Genomic DNA, 23,803 nt, shown 5'->3' with positions numbered 1-23,803 from the left:
ACTCAAGTATAGGTCGAACGAGTGTTTTGTAAGCCACCTCCTTTGTTGATGGACTACATTTTCTAAGGACTCTCCCAATGAATATCAACCTGGTACCCGCCTTACCAACAATTAATTTTATATGGTCATTCTACTTCAAATCGTTCCGTACGCATACTCCCAGATATTTTACAGAAGTAACTGCTACCAGTGTTTGTTCTGCTATCATATAATCATACAATAAAGGATCCTTCTTTCTATGTATTCTCAATACATTACATTTGTCTATGTTAAGGGTCAGTTGCCACTCCCTGCACCAAGTGCCTATCCGCTGCAGATCTTCCTGCATTTCGCTACAATTTTCTAATGCTGCTACTTCTCTATATACTACAGCATCATCCGCGAAAAGCCGCATGGAACTTCCGACACTATCTACTAGGTAATTTATATATATTGTGAAAAGCAATGGTCCCATAACACTCCCCTGTGGCACGCCAGAGGTTACTTTAACGTCTGTAGACGTCTCTCCGTTGATAACAACATGCTGTGTTTTGTTTGCTAAAAACTCTTCAATCCAGCCACACAGCTGGTCTGATATTCCGTAGGCTCTTACTTTGTTTATCAGGCGACAGTGCGACAGTACAGTATGTGGGCGAGCTGTTATCCTGTCGAAAAACACCCCCTGGAATGCTGTTCATTAATGGCAGCACAGCAGGTCGAATCACCAGACTGACGTACAGTTTTACAGTCAGGGTGCCTGGGATAACAACGAGGGTGCTCCTACTGAGCCGTGTTGAGCTCATGTTATGCGTCGGTTTAAACCTTGGTTCCTATTCTGTGTTTGGTTTCCCACAGTTATCGTGATTACGCTGTTGTTCGCTCTCTCCGTGAGAGGCAGCAGCGGTGTGTATCGATATTCGCACCTTGTACTATCTTTGGTGTGGTGCTTATAGTTTCTGGCTGTGCTGTGTGCGAGCAGTCGGTCGGTTGGCGTGGAGCAGCGAGGAAATCTCTGTGGGGAGTAGTTTGGCCAGGCCCGCTGATGGTCCCAACGCAGTGTTGGAGTTTGCGGGGCTGTCCCCAATGCTACGAGGTTCGTGGCTCACCGACCCAGGACATGAAAGTTGAGTTTGGATTTAATTTATCAGTGAAGACTGTTCACATTTTGCCGTTTGGTTCTCGTTATTGGCTGTTGGGACACTCCCGCGAGCAACAACGTGTGTGTTCGAGTTGGTCAAGGTTCAGCCTCCGTCCGGTGGAGTCTAACTGTATTTGGTTATTTGCAATTGAAGAGCGCCAGCGGAATTTTCTCCCTAGTCGCCGTTAACGTTCCGGTTACCTGCCCTGGGCGTTGACGTAAATTTAGGCTATGTCGTTTACTCACCGTGTTGTCGCTGTCCAGCACAGTGTGTAGTTCGACAGCTTAATGTGTGCTTGGTTGTGGGCGTCGATGCCTTTTACGTTTGCATTGAACTCCCAGTTGTGTGCTGGTCGAGTGGATCGCAAGTTACCTTGTCGGTGTGTCCGTTGACTGTCTGTTGGTTGGGTTGTCGTCGGATCGAGAATGGTTGGGTCGACTGCCTGTCTGACCTTAGTGAACGTTAGTATTTCAAGTGCTGGCCGACCCCCGAAACTTCTGAGCGCCGTTGGCTGCACTGCCTTTCCTTACTTTCTGTTGTGTGTATTTATATGGCTCATAGCCGATGGTTTTGAATTAAAGTTGAATTGTTTTTAGTGGTGTTTTAAGTCACTAGCCTTCAGCCACATTAAAATTAAAGTTCCTTGCTTTTCAAGAGTTAGACTGTTTGGGCCTTCACTCTGATTTAAGATAAGGCTTTGTTGAAACTTACTGGCAAATTAAAACTGTGTGCCCGACCGAGACTCGAACTCGGGACCTTTGCCTTTTCGGGCAAGTGCTCTGCCAACTGACCTACCCACACACGACTCACGCCCGGTACTCACAGCTGTTATTCTGCCAGTACCTCGTCTCCTACCTTTCAAACTTTACAGAAGCTCTCCTGCGAACCTTGCAGTACTAGCACTCCTGAAAGAAAGGATATTGCGGAGATATGGCTTAGCCACAGCCTGGTAGATGTTTCCAGAATGAGATTTTCACTCTGCAGCGGTGTGTGCGCTGCATATGAAACTTACTGGCAGATTAAAACTGTGTGCCCGACCGAGACTCGAACTCGAGACCTATGCCTTTCACGGGCAAGTGCTCTACCAACTGAGCTACCCAAGCACGACTCACGCCCGGTACTCACAGCTTTACTTCTGCCAGTACCTCGTCTCCTACCTTCCAAACTTTACAGAAGCTCTCCTGCGAACCTTGCAGAACTAGCACTCCTGAAAGAAAGAATATTGCGGAGACATGGCTTAGCGACAGCCTGGTAGATGTTTCCAGAATGAGATTTTCACTCTGCAGCGGTGTGTGCGCTGATATGAAACTTACTGGCAGATTAAAACTGTGTGCCCGACCGAGACTCGAACTCCGGACCTTTGCCTTTCATGAGCAAGTGCTCTACCAACTGAGCTACCGAAGCACGACTCACGCCCGGTACTCACAGCTTTACTTCTGCCAGTACCTCGTCTCCTACCTTCCAAACTTTACAGGAGCTCTCCTGCGAACCTTGCAGAACTAGCACTCCTGAAAGAAAGAATATTGCGGAGACATGGCTTAGCCACAGCCAGGTAGATGTTTCCAGAATGAGATTTTCACTCTGCAGCGGAGTGTGCGCTGCATATGAAACTTACTAGCAGATTAAAACTGTGTGCCCGACCGAGACTCGAACTCGGGACCTTTGCCTTTCACGGGCAAGTGCTCTACCAACTGAGCTATCCAAGCACGACTCACGCCCGGTACTCACAGCTTTACTTCTGCCAGTACCTCGTCTCCTATCTTGCAAACTTTACAGGAGCTCTCCTGCGAACCTTGCAGAACTAGCACTCCTGAAGGCTTTGTTGTTTAAATTTATTTTACCTCGAGTTTTAAGTCATGGGGCCTTCAGCTGTTTTTAAATTAAGGATCTTTGTCTTTCGAACATCAGACTGTTTAGGGCCTCTAGCCTAACTGAAGATAAGGCCTTTTGCCTTGTGTTTTTTTATTTAATTTTACCTTCAGTCTTAAATCATCGGCCTTCAGCAATCTTTAAATTAAAGTTGTTGCTTTTCAAGTGTTAGGTTCTTGGGCCTTCAGACAAATTGTAGAACTTACTTAACGTGAGGCCTTCTGCCTTCTAGATATTGTTTTTGGCGTCTGAATTTTGATTTAACGGCTATTAGCCGTTTTTTTAAAATTAAAGTGGTTGTCCCCTAAAGGCATAAGATAGTGTGGCGTATTCAGCCGATAACTAAGGTCAAGGATTTGTACTGTAATGTTTGGCCAAATAAATGAAGTTATATGTGTTCGAGTGTAGCTGACAGCCGCTCATTTTGGCCCCTTTCCACAATTCCAACTACCTGTCCTGTCCTGCGGGTTTAGCAGGGTGTCTCACCTATTGTTGTTGTTGTGGTCTTCAGTCCTGAGACTGGTTTGATGCAGCTCTCCATGCTACTCTATCCTGTGCAAGCTTCTTCATCTCCCAGTACCTACTGCAACCTACATCTTTCTGAATCTGCTTAGTGTATTCATCTCTTGGTCTCCCCCTACGATTTTTACCCTCCACGCTGGCCTCCAATACTAAATTGGTGATCCCTTGATGCCTCAGAACATGTCCTATCAACCGATCCCTTCTTCTGGTCAAGTTGTGCCACAAACTTCTCTTCTCCCCAATCCTATTCAATACTTCCTCATTAGTCATGTAATCTACCCATCTAATCTTCAGCATCCTTCTGTAGCACCACATTTCGAAAGCTTCTATTCTCTTCTTGTCCAAACTATTTACCGTCCATGTTTCACTTCCATACATGGCTACACTCCATACAAATACTTTCAGAAATGACTTCTTGACACTTAAATCTATACTCGATGTTAACAAATTCCTCTTCTTGAGAAACGCTTTCCTTGCCATTGCCAGTCTACATTTTATATCCTCTCTACTTCGACCATCATAAGTTATTTTGCTCCCCAAATAGCAAAACTCTTTTACTACTTTAAGTGTCTCATTTCCTAATCTAATACCCTCAACATCACCTGACTTAATTCGACTACATTCCATTATCCTCGTTTTGCTTTTGTTGATGTTCATCTTATATCCTCCCTTCAAGACACCATCCATTCCGTTCAACTGCTCTTCCAAGTCCTTTGCTGTCTCTGACAGAATTACAATGTCATCGGCGAACATCAAAGTTTTTATTTCTTCTCCATGGATTTTAAGACCTACTCCGAATTTTTCTTTTGTTTCCTTTACTGCTTGCACAATGTACAGATTGAATAACATCGGGGAGAGGCTACAACCCTGTCTTACTCCCTTCCCAACCACTGCTTCCCTTTCATGTCCCTCGACTCTTATAACTGCCATCTGGTTTCTGTACAAATTGTAAATAGCCTTTCGCTCCCTGTATTTTACCCCTGCCACCTTTAGAATTTGAAAGAGAGTATTCCAGTCAACGTTGTCAAAAGCTTTCTCTAAGTCTACAAATGCTAGAAACGTAGGTTTGCCTTTCCTTAATCTTTCTTCTAAGATACGTCGTAAGGTCAGTATTGCCTCACGTGTTCCAGTATTTGTACGGAATCCAAACTGATCTTCACCGAGATCGGTTTCTACTAGTTTTTCCATTCGTCTGTGAAGAATTAGTGCTAGTATTTTGCAGCTGTGGCTTATTAAACTGATTGTTCGATAATTTTCACATCTGTCAACACCTACTGTAGTCCTAAACTGCACGCCAGAGTATAACTCCAGGTGTAGGACCAGTGTGCCTCGCAAGCAGACAGGTTGTTTGCACGCCATCAGCTGGCCTCTTTCTAGCCTACACTGGCACCGAGGAAGAACCAGCTTCCATCAGGGAACACTGCAGACCTCCACTCCCCCCTCGAATGAGTTCTCGCTCGACACCACTGATGTTTCGAATGCCGGTGATTTAGGGCCAGTGAAATACACGCAACAGGGCGTCTGGTTTGGAGCTGTCCTCTAAGTTAAAGTAACCTCTGGCGTGCCACAGGGGAGTGTTATGGGACCATTGCTTTTCACAATATATATAAATGACCTAGTAGATAGTGTCGGAAGTTCCATGCGGCTTTTCGCGGATGATGCTGTAGTATACAGAGAAGTTGCAGCACTAGAAAATTGTAGCGAAATGCAGGAAGATCTGCAGCGGATAGGCACTTGGTGCAGGGAGTGGCAACTGACCCTTAACATAGACAAATGTAATGTATTGCGAATACATAGAAAGAAGGATCCTTTATTGTATGATTATATGATAGCAGAACAAACACTGGTAGCAGTTACTTCTGTAAAATATCTGGGAGTATGCGTACGGAACGATTTGAAGTAGAATGACCATATAAAATTAATTGTTGGTAAGGCGGGTACCAGGTTGATATTCATTGGGAGAGTCCTTAGAAAATGTAGTCCATCAACAAAGGAGGTGGCTTACAAAACACTCGTTCGACCTATACTTGAGTATTGCGCATCAGTGTGGGATCCGTACCAGATCGCGTTGACGGAGGAGATAGAGAAGATGCAAAGAAGAGCGGCGCGTTTCGTCACAGGGTTATTTGGTAACCGTGATAGCGTTACGGAGATGTTTAACAAACTCAAGTGGCAGATTCTGCAACAGAGGCGCTCTACATCGCGGTGTAGCCTGCTCGCCAGGTTTCGAGAGGGTGCGTTTCTGGATGAGGTATCGAATATATTGCTTCCCCCTACTTATACCTCCCGAGGAGATCACGAATGTAAAATTAGAGAGATTAGAGCGCGCACGGAGGCTTTCAGACAGTCGTTCTTCCCGCGAACCATACGCGACTGGAACAGGAAAGGGAGGTAATGACAATGGCACGTAAAGTGGCCTCCGCCACACACCATTGGGTGGCTTGCGGAGTATAAATGTAGATGTAGATGTGTAACAGTTCGCTGTGTCACTGTGGTACGAACTGCTACTCGAACTGCTGCTGCAAATGCAGCAGAGCGATACGCCGAACACGATGGTCTTTCCTCTCGGTAGTGCCACACGGTCGTCCGATACCCGGTCTTCTTGAGCCCCTAGACCAGGGGCGGGCAGGAATCCTGCACATGTGCGGTGCACTTGCACGCGTGCAGTTAACAGGTGTTCCGCGTGCACACAGGGGCAAGCTGGCCACCCGCTTATCTCCCATCCCCACCATACCTTCTGTCTGCTCCTTCCTCTGCAATGCGTTTTGTTTTTCTAGCTTGCTTTATTGAATGATGGAATAAGGTTAGCAGGAGTGCTTGAAATAAATCATGGTTTGAAAGAGTACCTATTAACTACGATAAGTTTTATTTAATTATCGCCGGTGGAGTTTACAATACGTTTAATATCTGGAACAAAATTTCTGCAGACAGACAAACGCAAACAGCTACGTAAATTTTGATCACTTATGTTTGCTCTTAACCGAGGCTTATTAATTCAGCAAATGGTTTTCCAGCTCTCACTATATTAAGCGCAATTTTATAGCTTGCACGTACCGCTGGGCTATTATTGTTGTCGTCCTGAAAAATTGAAAACAGTCCTCCATAAAATATTACATGAGTTACATGGGAGACATGACGAGAGAAAGTCGCAGACCTCTCGTGACAACGGCAACTAGGACAGATGCATCTAATATCGTCAGGTCGCTCTTCTTAAGCCCAGTCAATTTCCCCATCCGCTCAGAATCCGACAATAAATTGTACTCGTCCTTGTGAAATGTATTATAATGGCCTTCAATACTAAACTTCCGCTGACCAGCGAGAATACTGGCACATATTAAACATTTCGAATTTTCACGTCTTTGCACAAAGAAAAAATGATTCCCCCATTACTTTTTAAAAGATAGCAAATCTCCACGTCTCCGTTTTCTGAAATACAACGTTCACTACGTAGTGGTCGCTTCGCATCAACGTCCGCGGCTTGGCCTTGTACTACACTGCCGCAACCTGCCGGCTGTCGCCACTGCCCCATTCGACGCCTGCACGCGAGCAGCACACGTGCAGCGCTGTGCGCTCACGAGCCGCGTGCAACGTTTGCCCGCCCCTGCCCTAGACTCTCGCGACCACCGCCGCCAGCGGACGTGGACAATGGCTGCATTGCTGCCACATGTTTTTGCAGTATCGCAGAACGAACGTCGAGCTTCTTGTGGCCCTACTACACGACCCCTTCAAATTCGGTGAGGTCGTGATAATGGCGTTCTAGGCTAACATCAAATCACCACGTCTAATCTCGAAGATTACCAACGCTCAGGACCGTTACAGCGTGTATTTCATCTACATCTACATCTACATTCATACTCCGCAAGTCGGTGGATACCTTGGGGACCTATATCGGTTCTCCCTTCTATTCCAGTCTCGTATTGTTCGTGGAAAGAAAGATTGTCGGTGTGCCTCTGTGTGGGCTCTCATCTCTCTGATTTTATCCTGAGGAGGGAATAATATACTGCTTGACTCAGTTGAGGTCTGTTATCGAAACTTCAACGAAAGCCCGTACCGAGCTACTGAGCGTCTCTCTTGCAGAGTCTTCTACTAGAGTTTATCTGTCATCTCCGTAACGCTTTCGCGATTACTAAATGATCCTGTAACGAAGCGCGCTGCTCTACGTTGGATCTTCTCTATCTCTTCTATCAACCCTATCTGGTACAGATCCCACAATGCTGAGCAGTATTCAAGCACAGGGCGAACAAGTGTACTGTAACCTACTTCCTTTGTTTTCGGACTGCATTTCCCTAAGATTCTTCCAATGAATCTCACCCTCGCATCTGCTTTACCGACGATTAATTTTATACGGTCATTCCATATTAAATCACTCCTAATGCCTACTCCCAGATAATTTATGGAATTAACTGCTTCCAGTTGTTGACCAGCTATATTGTAGCTAAATGAAAAAGGGACTATCTTTCTGTGTATTCGCAGCACATTACACTTGTCTACATTGAGATTCAATTGCCATTCCCTGCACCATGCGTCAATTCGCTGCAGATCCTCCTGCATTTCACTACAATTTTCCATTGTTATAATCTCTCGATATACTACAGCATCATCCGCGAAAAGCCTCAGTTAACTTCCGATGTTAACCTGAAATCACTCTTACTTCGGAAGACTTCTCTCCATTGAGAATGACATGCGGCGTTCTGTTATCTAGGAACTCATCAACCCAGTCACACAATTGGTCTGATAGTCATATGCTCTTCCTTTGTTCATTAAACGTCTATGGGGAAATGTATCAAGCGCCTTGCGGAAGTCGAGAAACACGGCATGTACCCGGGAACCCGTGTCTATGGCCCTCTGAGTGTTCTGGACGAATAGCGCGAGCTGGGTTTCACACGATCGTCTTTTTCGAAACCCATGCTTATTCCTACAGAGTAGATTTCTAGTCTCCAGAAAAGTCATTACACTCGAACATAATGCGTGTACCAAAATTCTACAACTGATCGACGTTAGAGATATAGGTCTATAGTTCTGCACATCTGTTCGATGTCGCTTTTTGAAAACGGGGATGATTGTGCCCTTTTCCAATCCTTTGGAACGCTACGCTCTTCTAGAGCCCTACGGTACACCGCTGCAAGAAGGGAGGCAAGTTCCTTCGCGTACTCTGTGTAAAATCGAACTGGTATCCCATCAGGTCCAACGTCCTTTCCTCTTTTGAGCGATTTTAATTGTTTTTCTATCCCTCTGTCATCTATTTCGATATCTACCATTTTGTCCTCTGTGCGACAATCTGGACAAGGAACTACAGTGCAGTCTTTCTCTGTGAGACAGCTTTGAAAAAAGAGATTTAGTATTTCGACCTTTAGTCTGTCATCCTGTTTCAGTACCATTTTTGGTCACAGAGTATCTGGACATTTTGTTTTGATTCACCTACCGCTTTGACATAAGACCAAAATTTCTTAGGATTTTCTGCCAAGTCAGTATGCAGACTTTACTTTCGAATTCGTTGAACGCCTCTCGCATAGCGCTCCTGACACTGCATTTCGGTTCGTGTAATTTTTGTTTGTCTGCAAGGCTTTGGCTATGTTTATGTTTGCTGTGAAGTTCGCTTTGCTTCCGTAGCAGTTTCCTAACTCGGTTGTACCCCGGTGGCTCTTTTCCATCTCTTACGATCTTGCTTGGCACATGCTCATCTAATGCGTATTGTACGATGGTTTTGAACTGATCCTCAACACTATCTGTACTGGAGATAAAACTTTTGTGTTGAGCCGTCAAGTGCTCTGAAGTCTGCTTTTTGTCACTTTTGCTAAACAGAAAAATCTTCCTGTCTTTTTTAATATTTCTATTTACTGCTGAAATCACCGATGTAACAGCTTAATGATCGCTGATTCCCTGTTCTGCGTTGACTGTTTCAAATAGTTCGGGTCTGTTTGTCACCAGAAGGTCTAATATTTTATCGCCACGAGTCGGTTCTCTGTTTAACTGCTCAAGGTAGTTTTCAGATAATGCACTTAAAAAAAATTTCGCTGGAGTCTTTGTCCCTGCCACACGTTGTAAACGTTTGGGTATCCCAGTCTATAGCTGGTACATTAAAATGTCCACCCAAAACTATAACATGGTCGGCAAAACCTGGTTTGCATACTCATAGTGGCGTTACTAGCGCCGTTGGTATGCGACTGGCGCGAGATTCCAGACATCGTCTGTCAGAAGCAGTACGTCTACCAACTATCGTTTATGTCGCACAAGTCCTTCTTGGTATTGCGATTTTTTTTCCGTCAGTGCGTATCGTATATAATTAAATAGTTTATTATTATCATATTAAAACATTTTATTATGTTTTGTTGTCATTAAAATCATACACATCTGTGGCCTGTGGCATGTTAAATGTGAGGGTGACGGCAAGTTATATCTCTAAGAAGGGGTTATGGGTGGGGGGGGGAGGGGTGAAAACAAGAGAGATAGTGTCAGTAGCATCGCCACATACCAGAAACGAACCCTGGTCTGCGCCTGCCTCAACTGTTGTGAACAAAACTGCACATCATCTTATAGGTATGTGAGCCTTCCGGAAAAGGGTCATGTACTTTACTATTTACTATCCATTTTGTGCTTTTAAAAGGAAACGGTGATTTTCGTTGAATATGTACGGTCAACTACAAAGTCTTAACGAAAAACTTTTGTAATGTGATGTTTCAAACCCCTTGGATCCTTAGGAAATGAATGAACGTAAATGTTATGACTTCTTTTTGGAATACCTGAAGTTTATTCCGCTACATACGCTTCATAGTCCCTTAAAAATATTGGTATGAACAGTACCGTTCGCATTCATCCAATACAGTATTCAACGATGCAGTAAGTGGGCGCTAGGCGTCTTGCTGGCACAGTCAATAAAAGTTGGGCACTGTGTAGTGTGTACGATAGCACCGACTGACAAAAGATTGCAGGCGACGGAGGCTGGCACACACAGTGACAACAGCTTGCGGGGGAATCCCCCCGCGGCGCTGAGGGCAGGTGACGGGCAGCCCGCGGCAGCCGGCGGCCTCGGGGATCCCCCGGACGACGGCAGCGCACCTGGCGGCGGGACGCTCAGGTGACGTGCAGCTAATCCCGGCAGCGCGCCGTCGCCGCTAACGACCAACCGCGCCGCCCTGCACCGTGGTCGGCGCCCACGACGGGGCAGGGCTCGTTACCCGCCCTGCTTGTTAACAGCCTTGTCCTCCTGTGGCGTCCTTGTGGCGCACCTGTGCAGCCGACTCTGCGCCATCTCGCCAGTTTCTGTTACCTTCCTCGTGTAACACCTCTACTATGCAAGCCGTGTTACGGTGACTCGCGAGATGTTGACAGGCGTAGTTGAGGCCTACAAGAGGGGGAGCGAGAGGTGGGATAAGGCGGAGGCGTGGGTTGCCGTCCCGTCTGGGATCAGGATTTTTATTCATTACAGAGTTCTCGTAAGCATATCTACAGGGTGAAAAGTATTTAAACTGACAAACTCTGGGAGGTTGTAGGGGACATCTAAACAAATATTTTTCCCTAATTTCATTTTTCCCTATGAGGAGTATTTAAACCGGTGGAGGCCGGAAAACGATCGTCAGTTATTAGAGGGTGTATTACGCTCTTCAGTTGTAGGCAACTGCTGTCCACCAGTGTAGTAGTGCATTGTCTCTGTTTACTAATGGAGCGATACACCTGGAGTGAGTATACTGATATGGTTAGTGCATACTACGTAGCGCACCACAACGGACGAGCTGCACAGCGGGTTTATCAACAACAACATCCTAATCGCCGTATCCCGCATCATACGACCTTTGCTGCTGTGTACCAACGTCTGCGTGAGACTGGGTCATTTAGCAGATTACCTGGACAGGGACGCCGTCGCACGGTAAGAACGTTGTAATCTGAGGAAGTTGTCTTGCAGCATGTGGAGCGGGATCCTTCAATCAGCACTCGTACAACTGCACGGAACATGGGGACGAATCAGACGAATATAAGAACAGTCCTTCGAGAGCAATTGTTACGTCCATTTCATTTACAGCGTGTCCAGAACCTGGAACCAGTTGACTATCCACCCAGAACACAGTTTTCGCAGTGGTACCTGGAACAGCACGAAATGCATCCTACATTTCCATCCTCTGTGTTGTTTACCGATGAAGCAAGGTTCGGGCGTGATGGAGTCTTCAACATAAACAATTCGCATGTTTGGAGTGAGGATAACCCACATGTCACAGCTACTAGCGCTCATCAAGTGCCGTTCTTCGTTAATGTGTGGGTCGGTGTTGTTGGGGACTGTTTAACTGGGCCGTGTCTGCTACCTAGTCCATTAAATGGCAGGCACTATTACAATTTTCTCGCCAGAGCATTGCCAGAATTGCTGGAAGACGTCCCGCTCCCTACAAGACAACGCATGTGGTTCCAACATGAAGGGGTGCCGGCACATTTCAGTCGTAGTGTGCGTCGACTCCTGGATCGACAGTTCCCAGAAACGTGGATTGGCAGAGGTAGTTCTGTACCATGGCCTGCTCGTTCCACAGATATGTCCCCTCTGGACTTTTTTGTGTGGGGAGAGATGCGCAACCTTGCTTACACAACTCCTGTTGCATCAGAAGAGGATCTTGTTCATACTCCGCAAGCCACCTGACGGTGTGTGGCGGTTGCCCGGATAGTAGCAGCAGCAGCAGCAGAAACAATTCAGGATACTCTTGGGGTTTTTGCCCGTGTCAGACAGAACATGATCCGACGGTGTAACCTTTGTTTACGTGTCGATGGAGACATTTTTGAAAATATACTGTAATTGAAATTGGGTTGTGTTAATGTGTTGTCTCTTGGTCATAAAAATGGAAAAGCGGTTGTTGGTTTAATTAATTTGCCGCCAGCGAAATCTTCCTCTACCGGTTTAAATATTCCTCATAGGAAAAAATGACATTAGGAAAAAATATTTGTTTTGATGTCCCCTACAATCTCCCAGAGTTTGTCAGTTTAAATACTTTTCACCCTGTATATTTACCGTTCTGCAGATCCTCTCGTTTAACTCACTTAGCTTATACGAGGTCTGTTCTATAAAGAATGATCATAACTTTTTTATGGTCAATTTTTCTCACACTAGAATTTAATATTGTGATGTTCTGTTACGAGGCGTGTTTTTTAAGTAAGTACCCCTTTGAAACTAAAAAAAGACTTGCTAAGGTATCTCAATACTTTTATTTTTACATGAAAGTCTATACCTTAGTCTACTTTTCTACTTAATTTCCGTCAATATTGACGCACTTGTCATAATGTTGTACCAGTTTTTGAATACCCTCCTCATAGAAGTCTGCCTCCTGACTTGTTAACCACTGCATCACCACTGTTTTGACTTCGTCATCGTCTTGAAGACGCTGACCGCCCAGGTGTTTCTTCAAGTGCAGGAACCGATGGTAGTCACTGGGCGCAAGATCGGGGCTGTACGGAGGATGATCTAGAGTTTCCCATCGAAAAGATGTGATGAGATCTTTTGTCTGATTCGCCACATGCGGACGGGCATTGTCTTGCAGCAAAACGATGCCCTTGCTCAACTTCGACGGACTATTGCTTTGATTCTGGTGTGACGCAGGTCACCCATGTTTCATCTCCCGTAACAATTCGGCTTAAGAAATCATCACCGTCGTTGTGGTACCGCTCAAGGAAAGTGAATGCACTGTCTAAACGTTTGGTTTTGTGCACATCCGTCAACATTTCGGTACCCAACGTGCGCACAATTTTCGGTAATTCAAGTGCTCGGTCACAACACCATACAAAACAGTACGAGAAACATTAGGAAAGTCATGCTGCAAGGAGGAAATCGTAAAGCGTCTGTTTTTTCTCACCTTATTGTCCACTTCCTGCACCAAACTTTCATCAATCACCGATGGACGCCCACTCCGTTGTTCATCATGGACATTTGTGCGGCCATCTTTAAATGCTCTCACCCACTTTCTTACCATTCCATCACTCATAATGTTTTCTTCGTAAACTGCTCAGATCTCACGATGAATATCGATCGCTTTTAGGTCTTTAGCACTAAGAAGTCTAATAACAGCCCGTACTTCACAGTCGGTGGGACTCACGATTATCGGAGGCATGTTAAACACTCGGTACACAACGTAAACAGGGAAGAATCAGACTGTAATGGCGTCGGTGCGTAGATTAAGGTACAGGCTTTCAAGTAAATATAAAATTATTGAGATATCTTAGCACGTTTTTTTTAAATTTCAAAACGGTACTTACTTAAAAAACACGCCTCGTAGTTTAACGTGTAAAAAATTGTTAGCACTGGTTCCCTCTTGTGAGTGGCGGGCAAGCTGAGACTTGTTCTGCAGCGCCTACCACAAAAATGGAGGCAATGCGTGGCGAACAATATTTGGCTTTGAAATTATACTTTTGTTGCAACAAATCCTTAGCGGACGACCATACCATGTTGCAGTCTAAGGAGAGTCTATTCTTCCCTACAGCACAGCTCGAAGATGGATTAAATTGTTTAAAGACGAGACACAATCAGTTTCAAAGAACGGTGGATTCGGCGCTCCAGTTACCGCCCTTACCGAAGAAAACAGGAATACTGCTGCTGTAATTGTGAAGAGGGTCGACGAACATCCCTGTGAAAATTTTTTGCACTACTGAAACTTTCCTTGGGTCTCACCTACAAGTTGATAGCAGAAAATTTACTCATGAGACGTGTGTGTACACGCTGGCTTCCAAGACAGCTGATTCCCGATCAAAAAGACATTAGCGCGCAGGTCTGCATGCAGTTGAAGTCGATGTTAGAGCAAGATCCAGAGATTCTTTCGAAGGTAATCTCTATTGATGGAACTTGGCTACATCATTTCGATCCTGAGAACAAATCACAGTGTGAGAATCAGCTTTATCATCAAGCCCCAAAAAAGCAAAAGTAGTTGTTTTAATTAAGAAAGTTATCGTTCTCCCATTTTTTTAAAAATCCATGTACAGTAGTTCCAACATTTTTCTGGGAAAAGACCAGCAACGTAGATTTGCCAATTCATGATTTAAAATTTCTGTCACAGTTGCATGTATTTTATACTAGTGACTGGTATCGAACGAAGCTGTTTATTTTCACAGACCTATCTGAAGTGCTTGTTGTTGTTGTTGTTGTGGTTTTCAGTCCTGAGACTGGTTTGATGCAGCTTTCCATGCTACTCTATCCTGTGCAAGCTTCTTCATCTCCCAGTACCTACTGCGACCTACATCCTTCTGAATCTGTTTAGTGTATTCATCTCTTGGTGTCCCTCTACGGGCCGGCCGGTGTGGCCGAGCGGTTCTAGGCACTTCAGTTCGGAACCGCGCGACCGCTACGGTCGCAGGTTCGAATCCTGCCTTAGGCATGGGTGTGTGTGATGTCCTTAGGTTAGTTAGGTTTAAGTAGTTCTAAGTCTAGGGTACTGATGACCTCAAATGTTAAGTCCCATAGTGCTTAGAGCCATTTTAACCCTTTGAACCCTCTACGATTTTTACCCTCCACGCTGCCCTCCAATACTAAATTGGTGATCCCTTGATGCCTCAGAACATGTCCTACCAATGTGATCTACCCATATGAAGTGCTTATCGAAGCAAAACCTCACTGACATACTCCGGCAACATAACATAACCTTACGACAAATAATGTGGAAATCATATTACAGCGTGATACTTTCAACAGGTGAAACGGTACTGACTGCTTGTACTACAAACAAGTTCACATCACGTCTAGAGGTGTCGCTAGTTTTCTGTCGTTTATAGCTTAGCCCGAGACTTCGGAGGTGCGAAATTTATTTTTAAATTATAGAGCTTCAATGTATACAACGTCTGAAATAGTATGGTTGGGGACATGGACTAGGAGCTTGTTTGGTTTACTGACACGAGGGCAGACACGTAGAGCTGACCTTGCAAGAAGCAACTGACACCATGGTCCATGCCCATAACACGCAGTGTACGACCTTATGCTTTGTTTATCGTCATGGCATAACAAAGCTCACCGGGAATGAAATATGTTTATACCGAAACGGTAAATTGTTAGGAATGAGCATGATTCACGGTACAAAAACTTACTCGCTTGTGCCACCTTCAGTCTAAATTTCCGCAGCTATGAAGTTTCGTTGAAGACAAGTTATGGTTCAATGGGACTTAACTTCTGAGGTCATCAGTCCCCCAGAACTTAGAACTGCTTAAACCTAACTAACCTAAGGACATCACACACATCCATGCCCGAGGCAGGATTCGAACCTGCGACCGTAGCGGTCGCGCGGTTCCAGACTGTAGCGCCTAGAACCGCTCGGCCACTCCGGCCGGCGAAGATAAGTTACTTTAAGCCCTTGTGAGTGAAGAATTCTGAGGAGCGAGATGACGTATGACGCTCTCGATCACTATTATTGCGCACCTCGCTTTTGGAAGGAGTTTCCACAAAGCTGCAGCAAGTCTCATCTGACAATCTCCATTGGATTCTTGAGACGACAATTCCTCAGTGTTCTAGGTGCTGTGGTGTATTCAGAAAGACTTGACCATTTTCTAGGCATTTTTATTGGTTAACTAAACGAAATCGAAATGTAATGAGTAGGCACACAAATCACAAAAGCAAACTTAATAAATTTTTTTCTAGCGAAGAATATAAACAAAACCTGTCGAAAGAAGGAAATCCAAGTCTTTTTATTACACAAAGTGAAATAAGTAAATTCGTATATCCTATTCAAGGAAATTCGCTGTTAATTTGTATTCGTATAGATAGGACAGCGACGCTTAATTGTGTCACTGATGTAAACTTCTAAAAATTCTGAGTTAAATAAACTACCAGTGACATATATTGGTTCTTCAGTAAACGAGAAACTAACAGCGCCTTCTATTGGTTCCTTGGTGTACTACACTGTGAGTAGATGATTTGAGATAAAACTTTAAATTACAATATCTTTTTTCCCATGATCCAGTACTGAAGAAATAAAGCTTACATGTTGCCCCAAGCTACGCTCAAGTTACCATTGAAAACCCCATGAGAATTCGTCAAGAAGATTTTGGAAACTAGTTTTTTCAAATAGATTGAAGCGGTTTTAAATAAAACTTTAAATTACGTTATCTTTTTTGGCGTGAACAGATTTTGATAAAGTAACGCTTAAATGTTGCCCCAAGCCATGCTAAAGTTGCCTGTGAAAGTCCCATGAAAATTCGCCCATTAGAGTGCAAAAGGCGAACAGACAAACAAGACAGTTCTACAGATTTCTCATTATTGTAGATGTATAAGATGTAGATGTGGAAAGTTTTCTTTAAGCAACAATCAGAAATCAAGGATTACTTTATCCGAAGATGAACACGTAATTATTTATATCTGATCCCGAAAAATAAATCGGAAATTGTTAGTATTTTTTAAAAAGTACAGTGGTTAATCGAGTACAGCTTGTTGTAAGTTTGGGAGTGGCTAATAAGAAAAGGAATCGCGCTTTTCCTTTCCTTGCGAAAAAAAGGAAAGTTTTCCTTCCGTTACACAGCGAAATACAATGTCAACACAAGGAGGCTAGCAAACTGTGGAAGTATGCCGGCGACTCTGTAACCCAGTGCTGACGCGACCGCTCAGTCATAAAACCGCTTCTCATTAGCCAGCCGGGCAACACAATTACAGGCCGAATCAACGCTCCGTTTGTTTCTACAACTAGAACTATCTAATTAAAAGGGCGTATTTGTCGAGCGGCAATCTAAACGCGGGATCTGCTGAAAGCGGTGTTTCATTCCGCCCATAAAGCAAGACGCGTTATCGCCCGTGGGGTTGGCACGGCTGCACGGCACCTGAGCCAGTGGGTGGGGGATTTGGTGGGGGGGGGGGTGAAGAGAGGGGAGGAGTTGGGGAAGGTAGCGGGACTGGCATATCGTGTCTGCTCGCTGCACGCACTCCTGCTACCAAGGCTAGCTAGGGCGTTCTGCTGCAGGTGCGCATGCGCAGACGAGTCAGCAGCAACAGTGCTGCCAGCTGTAACTTCGGAAGCGTTTGATTAACCTGTAGCATCGTTCACTTCACTCGTAAACGGGCGACTTGCTTTGTAAGATTAATACCAATTTCACGTGTTTGAGGCTACAGGCATCACGATGCTTTCCGACAGCACGCCAACTGTCCACGGTTATGGAGCATGTGTTACAAGCCTACATTTCTCACACTACAGTAGCTAAATTTGTCAGGAAAAGTTGTAAATATTGTTAAGGGTCATGGCTGTTCGTAAGCTTTGTTCTAGTAAGGAGGGCAGTTTAAACTTCGAACAGCTCCAATATGAGAAGTCGTGAGTTTACTAGAAATTGATGAACGCGTCTCCCAGGCGGTTTCGCAAGCTCCAGACGCGGAATGAGATTTCTTCTAAACGTATCTATGGATGTTAAATGGGATATGGGAGTGTGAATGCTACAGCAGGAATTTGGAATGCTTTGAATAATTTTAACCAAACTTGTCACACAATGGACTGATGAGCAGTGGGGATGGGAACGGGAAAGGGGAAGTGATGACACAAATAATCTGGTGTGCGTGAAGGAATTCCCACTAATCATCGTACATATTTGACTTACTATCCGAAAAAAAGGCGATGATGGGACAGTTGTCTCGAAAGGTAAAGAAATATAATTTTTAGTCTCTCCTAGGTGTTATTATGAAATTCATGTGTTTTCCTGTCTGTGCCTGGAACGTCTCATTCACTTTGGCACAGCTGTTTTATGATATCTTGTACCTTTATCGCTTTGGGCTCAGTTCCTAGTACCCTTCAAACGTCCGTTTGGCTGCCTTTTCTTAATCAATTCAGGGCTTTTATTTTTCTGATTTCGAAGTCCAGTGGGCATATTTCTAGAATCTAGCACCATATTACACTACTGGCTATTGATTAAAATTGCTACACCAAGATGAAATGCAGATGATAAACGGTTATTCATTGGACAAATATATTATACTAGAACTGACAAGTGATTACATTTTCACGGAACTTGGGTGCATAGATCCTGATAAATCAGTACCCAGAACAACCACCTCTGGCCGTAATAACGGCCTTGATACACCTGGGCATTGAGTCAAACAGAGCTTGGATGGCGTGTACAGGTACAGCTGCCCATGCAGCTTCAACACGATACCACAGTTCATCAAGAGTAGTGACTGGCGTATTGTGACGAGCCACTTGCTCGGCCACCATTGACCAGACGTTTTCAGTTGGTGAGGGTGTAACTAACCGGTTACTACGGGTTATTACGTTATTATTGGGAATGTAAATGCTTATTGTTTGTGAAGTTAACTTGAGAAGATTAGGGTCGCCACCGACTCTAACCATACAACTAATCGAAGGTTTGGTCGAGTCGGAAAATAAATTAATTTGATCACAGACCAAAAACTCACAAAAATGCATACGTTGTGAGGTCGCTCATAGCAGATACGATGTAATTAATAGTATTGCCCGTGCACTGTTCACGACAATCAAACATTTAAAATAAAATAGAAAATGCATGAACACTGCATAAGATCAGCTCCCAGCAACACGCCTGAAAATAAGACTTAATCTAAAGAATTTGTTATGAAATACAAGGGGAGACTAATCACTGGACTTGTGCATAAGGAAACGCATTGGATGTGCTAACGGGAAAGCTACGAGGTGAGTGGCTTAGGTGCAAAAACGTAATCTCGGAACACAAGAGAAAATTGTAGATAAAATCATTTATTCTTAAGATAAGGGTGTGAGGCATGTACACGATTCCTGATAACACGTGGTTTGTGGAGACACAATTTCTAGGTATAGTGCCAAATTCCAACAATATCACATCACACAATCATGTTAACATTATCTAAAACAAACAAGCGATCGGACAGTTAGTGATGCCGGTAGCCCAACAACTATAATGTTCTACCACGTGGTTGGCTCCCCACGGACGAAAGACACATAAAGCAAGGAAAATTTACGAGAAGGCAAGGCTCTAAATATTTAGAAAGGTGAAAGCTTATGCAGGCGCAGCTGAAGGCAAACAGCCTACTTACATAGCCTACTTACATAGCCCCCATGCTACCCACAAAAAAGCTAGGTCATCACAGAGTAGACCCACTGTAGTCCTGTTAGAAATTACGGTATTGGTGGGCCACCAGGTAAGTAGGCTACGTAAGTAGGCTGTTTAGGTTCTTATATTGGTAACGCCGCCGCCACGTAGCGCTCTCTGTATGAAAATCACTGGCTGTGCTGTGTGCAGTCTGTGGCTGGGTGGCATTGTTGTCTGCCATTGTAGTGTTGGGCAGCTGGATGTGAACAGTGCGTAGCGTTGGGCAGTTGGAGGTGAGCCGCCAGCAGTGGTGGATGTGGGGAGAGAAATGGCGGAGACTTGAAATTTGTAAGACTGGATGGTATATATATTATGACTATTAAGGTAAATACATTGTTTGTTCTCTATCAAAAATCTTTCATTTGCTAACTATGCCTATCAGTAGTTAGTGCCTTCCGTAGTTTGAATCTTTTATTTAGCTGGCAGTAGTGGCGCTCGCTGTATTGCAGTAGTTCGAGTAACGTAGATTTTTGTGAGGTGAGTGATTTGTGAAAGGTTTAGGTTAATGTTAATCAGGGCCATTCTTTTGTAGGGATTTTTGAAAGTCAGATTGCGTTGCGCTAAAAATATTGTGTGTCAGTTTAAGCACAGTCTTGTTTAATTGTTCAAAGGGGACGTTTCATAGTATATCACGATACCCGAAAGTAAAAACACGTAGCCAACGACTTCTGGAAGAATTTCGGTCGGCATCGCTTGCAGCACGTAGAGAGGGGCCGGCTTGCTGCCGCGCAGGTGTGTCCCTTCAGCGGCACTCATCTGTTTCGTTAAAACCCCGCCACAAATTAGGCGCGTCATCGGCGAGGCCACCTGCCCGTAGACAAAGCGCTGGACATTCCTCGCGGGACGCGGCGGTAATTCAGCGGGTTTTACGCGGACTCTTGCCGAGCGCGGCCTTCCCCGGAGGGCTGGTGTGTCGCGCCCAATAAGCGGCCAGATTAATCAGAGGATTATCAATTATCCTGCGCGTCGCCGGCTACAGCACCCGCCGTTCAGCCGTCCCGTGAGTAACTGGCCGGAGGGCTTAGCGCGCCCGCGTGAATTCGCGAATAGTCCGCGGCAGACAGAAAGGCCGTACCATCTCCCTGGCATCGTCTATAGAGAAGGCGCAGGAAGACACACACACACACTCCTCCCTTTTTCGCTACAGAACAGCTCAGGCATATTACTGGATGTGACCAGAGTGTACTAGCGGAACATGAAAATGATCTGAACTATACGATATTTCGTTTAGTTTTTGAACCATTTGCCTTTTGACTGGTTTGACGCGGCCCGCCACGAATTACTCTCCTGTGCTAAACTCTTCATCTCAGAGTACCACTTGCAACCTACGTCCTCAATTATTTGCTGAGTGTATTCCAATCTCTGTCGTCCTGTACAGTTTTTGCCCTCTACGGCTCTCTGTAGTACCATGGAAGTTGACCGGCGTTGCCTGGTGAAACGTCGTTGTGATGCCTCGTGTAAGGAGAAGAAATGCGTACCATCACGTTTCTGACTTTGGTAAAGTTCGGATTGTAGCCTATCACGATTGCGGTTTATCGTATAGCGACATTGCTGCTCGCGTTGGTCGAGATCCAATGACTGTTAGCAGAATATGGATTCGGTGGGTTCAGGAGGGTAATACGGAATGCCGTGCTGTATCCCAACGGCCTCGTATCACTAGCAGTCGAGATGACAGGCATCTTATCCGCATGGCTGTAACGGATCGTGCAGCCACGTCTCGATCCCTGAGTCAACAGATGGGGACGTTTGCAAGACAACAATCATCTGCACGGACAGTTCGACGACGTTTGCAGCAGCACGGACTATCAGCTCGGAGACCAGCCGTGTTTGGCGACATCGCGGTGAACGCACATTGGAAGCGTGTATTCGTCATCACCATACTGGCGTATCACCCAGCGTGATGTTATATGGTGCCATAGGTTATACATCTCGGGCACATCTTGTTCGCATTGACGGCACTTTGAACAGTGGACGTTACATTTCAGATGTATTACGGCCCGTGGCTCTACCCTTCATTCGATCCCTGCGAAACAGTACATTTCAGCAGGATAGTGCACGGCCGCATGTTGCAGGTCCTGTACGGGCCATTCTGGATACAGAAAATGTTCGACTGCTGCCCTGGCCAGCACATTCTCCAGATCTCTCACCAATTAAAAAACGTCTGGTTCAAAATGTTCAAATGTGTGTGAAATCTTATGGGACTTAACTGCTAAGGTCACCAGTCCCTAAGCTTACACACTACTTAACCTAAATTAACGTAAGGACAAACACACACACCCATGCCCGAGGGAGGACTCGAACCTCCGCCGGGTCCAGCCGCACAGTCCATGACTGCAGCGCCTTTGACCGCTCTGCTAATCCCGCGCGGCTAAAAACGTGTGGTCAATGGTGGCCGAGCAACTGGCTCGTCACAATACGCCAGTCACTAATCTTGATGAACTGTAGTATCGTGTTGAAGCTGCATGGGCAGCTGTACCTGTACACGCCACGCAAGCTCTGTTTGACTCAATGCCCAGGCGTATCAAGGCCGTTATTACGACCAGAGGTGGTTGTTCTGAGTACTGATTTCTCAGGATCTATGCACCCACATTGCGTGAAAATGTAATCACATGTCAGTTCTAGTATGATATATTTGTGCGATGAAAACCCGTTCATCATCTGCATTTCTTCTTGGTGTAGCAATTTTAATGGCGAGCAGTGTATATATTTAGACTGAAGCAAGAATGGAAATTTGGATCACAGTCAGGATTCGAACCCGGGACTCCTGCTCATTAGGCAGATGTGCCACTACGTCACCCTGCCACAGTGGCTCTGCACGGATTACTCTAGCACACCTCCCTCCACAATCATAATTTTCATTCACATCTCAGCCCACTTTCACCATTTCAGTACATTTCGAATGCCTCCCCAGTGCTGTTCAAGTTTAGAGGCAATACCAAGTAGGCTAAGGCGTGAATGGAATTCAGATTGAGGAGGAGGAGTGCTAGGCTAGCTCGTGCAGTTGTGGCTTAATGGTTAGAGCCGGGTTCGAATCCTGCCTTGGAAAAAATTTTCATTCGCCACTTCAGTCTTAATATGTAGATCTTTCACTTACTATCTAGGACGTAATGGAGAAAAAGACTTATGTGGAACAACTTGTATGTACAACAAACACTATTGACGTAGCTATCTTTTATACAATAAGTTTTATTATTCGACAGTCCGCCCCCGGTAGCTGAATGGTCAGCGGGGCAGATGTCAATCCACAGGGCCTGGGTTCGATTCCCGACTGAGCCGGAGATTTTCTCTTCTCAGGGACTGGGAGTTGTGTTGTCCTAATCATCATCGTTTCATCCCCATCGACGGGCAAGTCGCCGAAGTGGCGTCAGATCGAAAGACGTGCACCCGGCGAGCGGTCTACCCGATGGGAGGCCCTAGGCACACGACATTTTTTTATTATTCGACAGATCTTTCCGAGTTTCATTAAGCTACACAGCTACCTTTCGCATACCTGTTTGCCTCCTATTTTTTGGTACTTTTTATGTTTTTGAGGGAAATCGATATACTAAAGAGCTGCAAGCCCATTTTTTTTTTCCAAACCGATGAGATTCTGCGCGTCTGTACCAGTCGCCGCCGGGCTGGGCCGTATCTGGAGCTAAAAGCGCGCCCGATGCATCTGCATTAACCGGAATACTGTCATTTCGGGGGACGCTGCTGGGAAATCCGAGCGAAACAATTTCCGCCGGGACAATGCCGTGCGACGTAAAATAAATAGCGCGGAATCGCGAAATTGCTGCGCGAGTGGCGACCGAATGCGATCGAAGTAATCGGATATCAGCGCCGCGCGGCGAAACCGCCGCGCGTGCGGTCTGGCGGTGCGTAACGCAGTCGGCCGGTCGGACTCGCGGCGTCCATTGCGGCCCGTCAATACGGGCACGCAGCCGCACGCACTGCACGCACATTTGGGAGCCGGCCGCAGCGCAGATGCCGTCGCCGTGCGTCCGAATTCCCAGCCTTCGCTCTCCCCGAGAACAAAACTTCCGGACATCAGGTACAACTGCATAGGTAGACCGGGGGACTCTGCGAAGACGGTTTAAGGGTATCGATCAGTTCACTTCGCAATTTTCGCGATGTATGGTATGGCTCAAATGGCTCTGAGCACTATGGGACTTAACAGCTGAGGTCATCAGACCCCTAGAACTTAGAACTACTTACACCTAACTAACCTAAGGACATCACACACATCCATGCCCGAGGCTGGATTCGAACCTGCGACCGTAGCGGTCGCGCGG

At 45.5% G+C, this 23,803-nt stretch overlaps 1 protein-coding gene and 1 non-coding gene across 2 annotated transcripts in view; both read right to left on the bottom strand.

Annotated features, from left to right (window-relative positions):
• Positions 1-10,758, bottom strand: part of LOC126143035 (protein sax-3-like) — a 149,841-nt gene extending 139,083 nt beyond the window's left edge. The window contains exons 1-2 of the mRNA XM_049915297.1: positions 10,685-10,758; positions 10,423-10,621 (exon numbers count right to left, since the gene is read on the bottom strand). Of these exons, the coding sequence (XP_049771254.1) occupies positions 10,423-10,621; positions 10,685-10,758 (273 nt within the window). The remainder of the gene's footprint in view (positions 1-10,422; positions 10,622-10,684) is intronic.
• Trnas-uga (transfer RNA serine (anticodon UGA)) lies at positions 2,752-2,824 on the bottom strand. The gene has a single exon. It is a non-coding gene; the product is annotated as a tRNA-Ser (tRNA).
• Positions 10,759-23,803: the final 13,045 nt, after the last annotated feature.

The sequence above is a fragment of the Schistocerca cancellata genome, chromosome 1 (assembly GCF_023864275.1).
Source record: "Schistocerca cancellata isolate TAMUIC-IGC-003103 chromosome 1, iqSchCanc2.1, whole genome shotgun sequence".
NCBI lineage: Eukaryota > Metazoa > Arthropoda > Insecta > Orthoptera > Acrididae > Schistocerca > Schistocerca cancellata.
The sequence above is the reverse complement of the archived record's forward strand: the minus strand, read 5'-3'. Positions and strand labels throughout refer to the sequence as shown.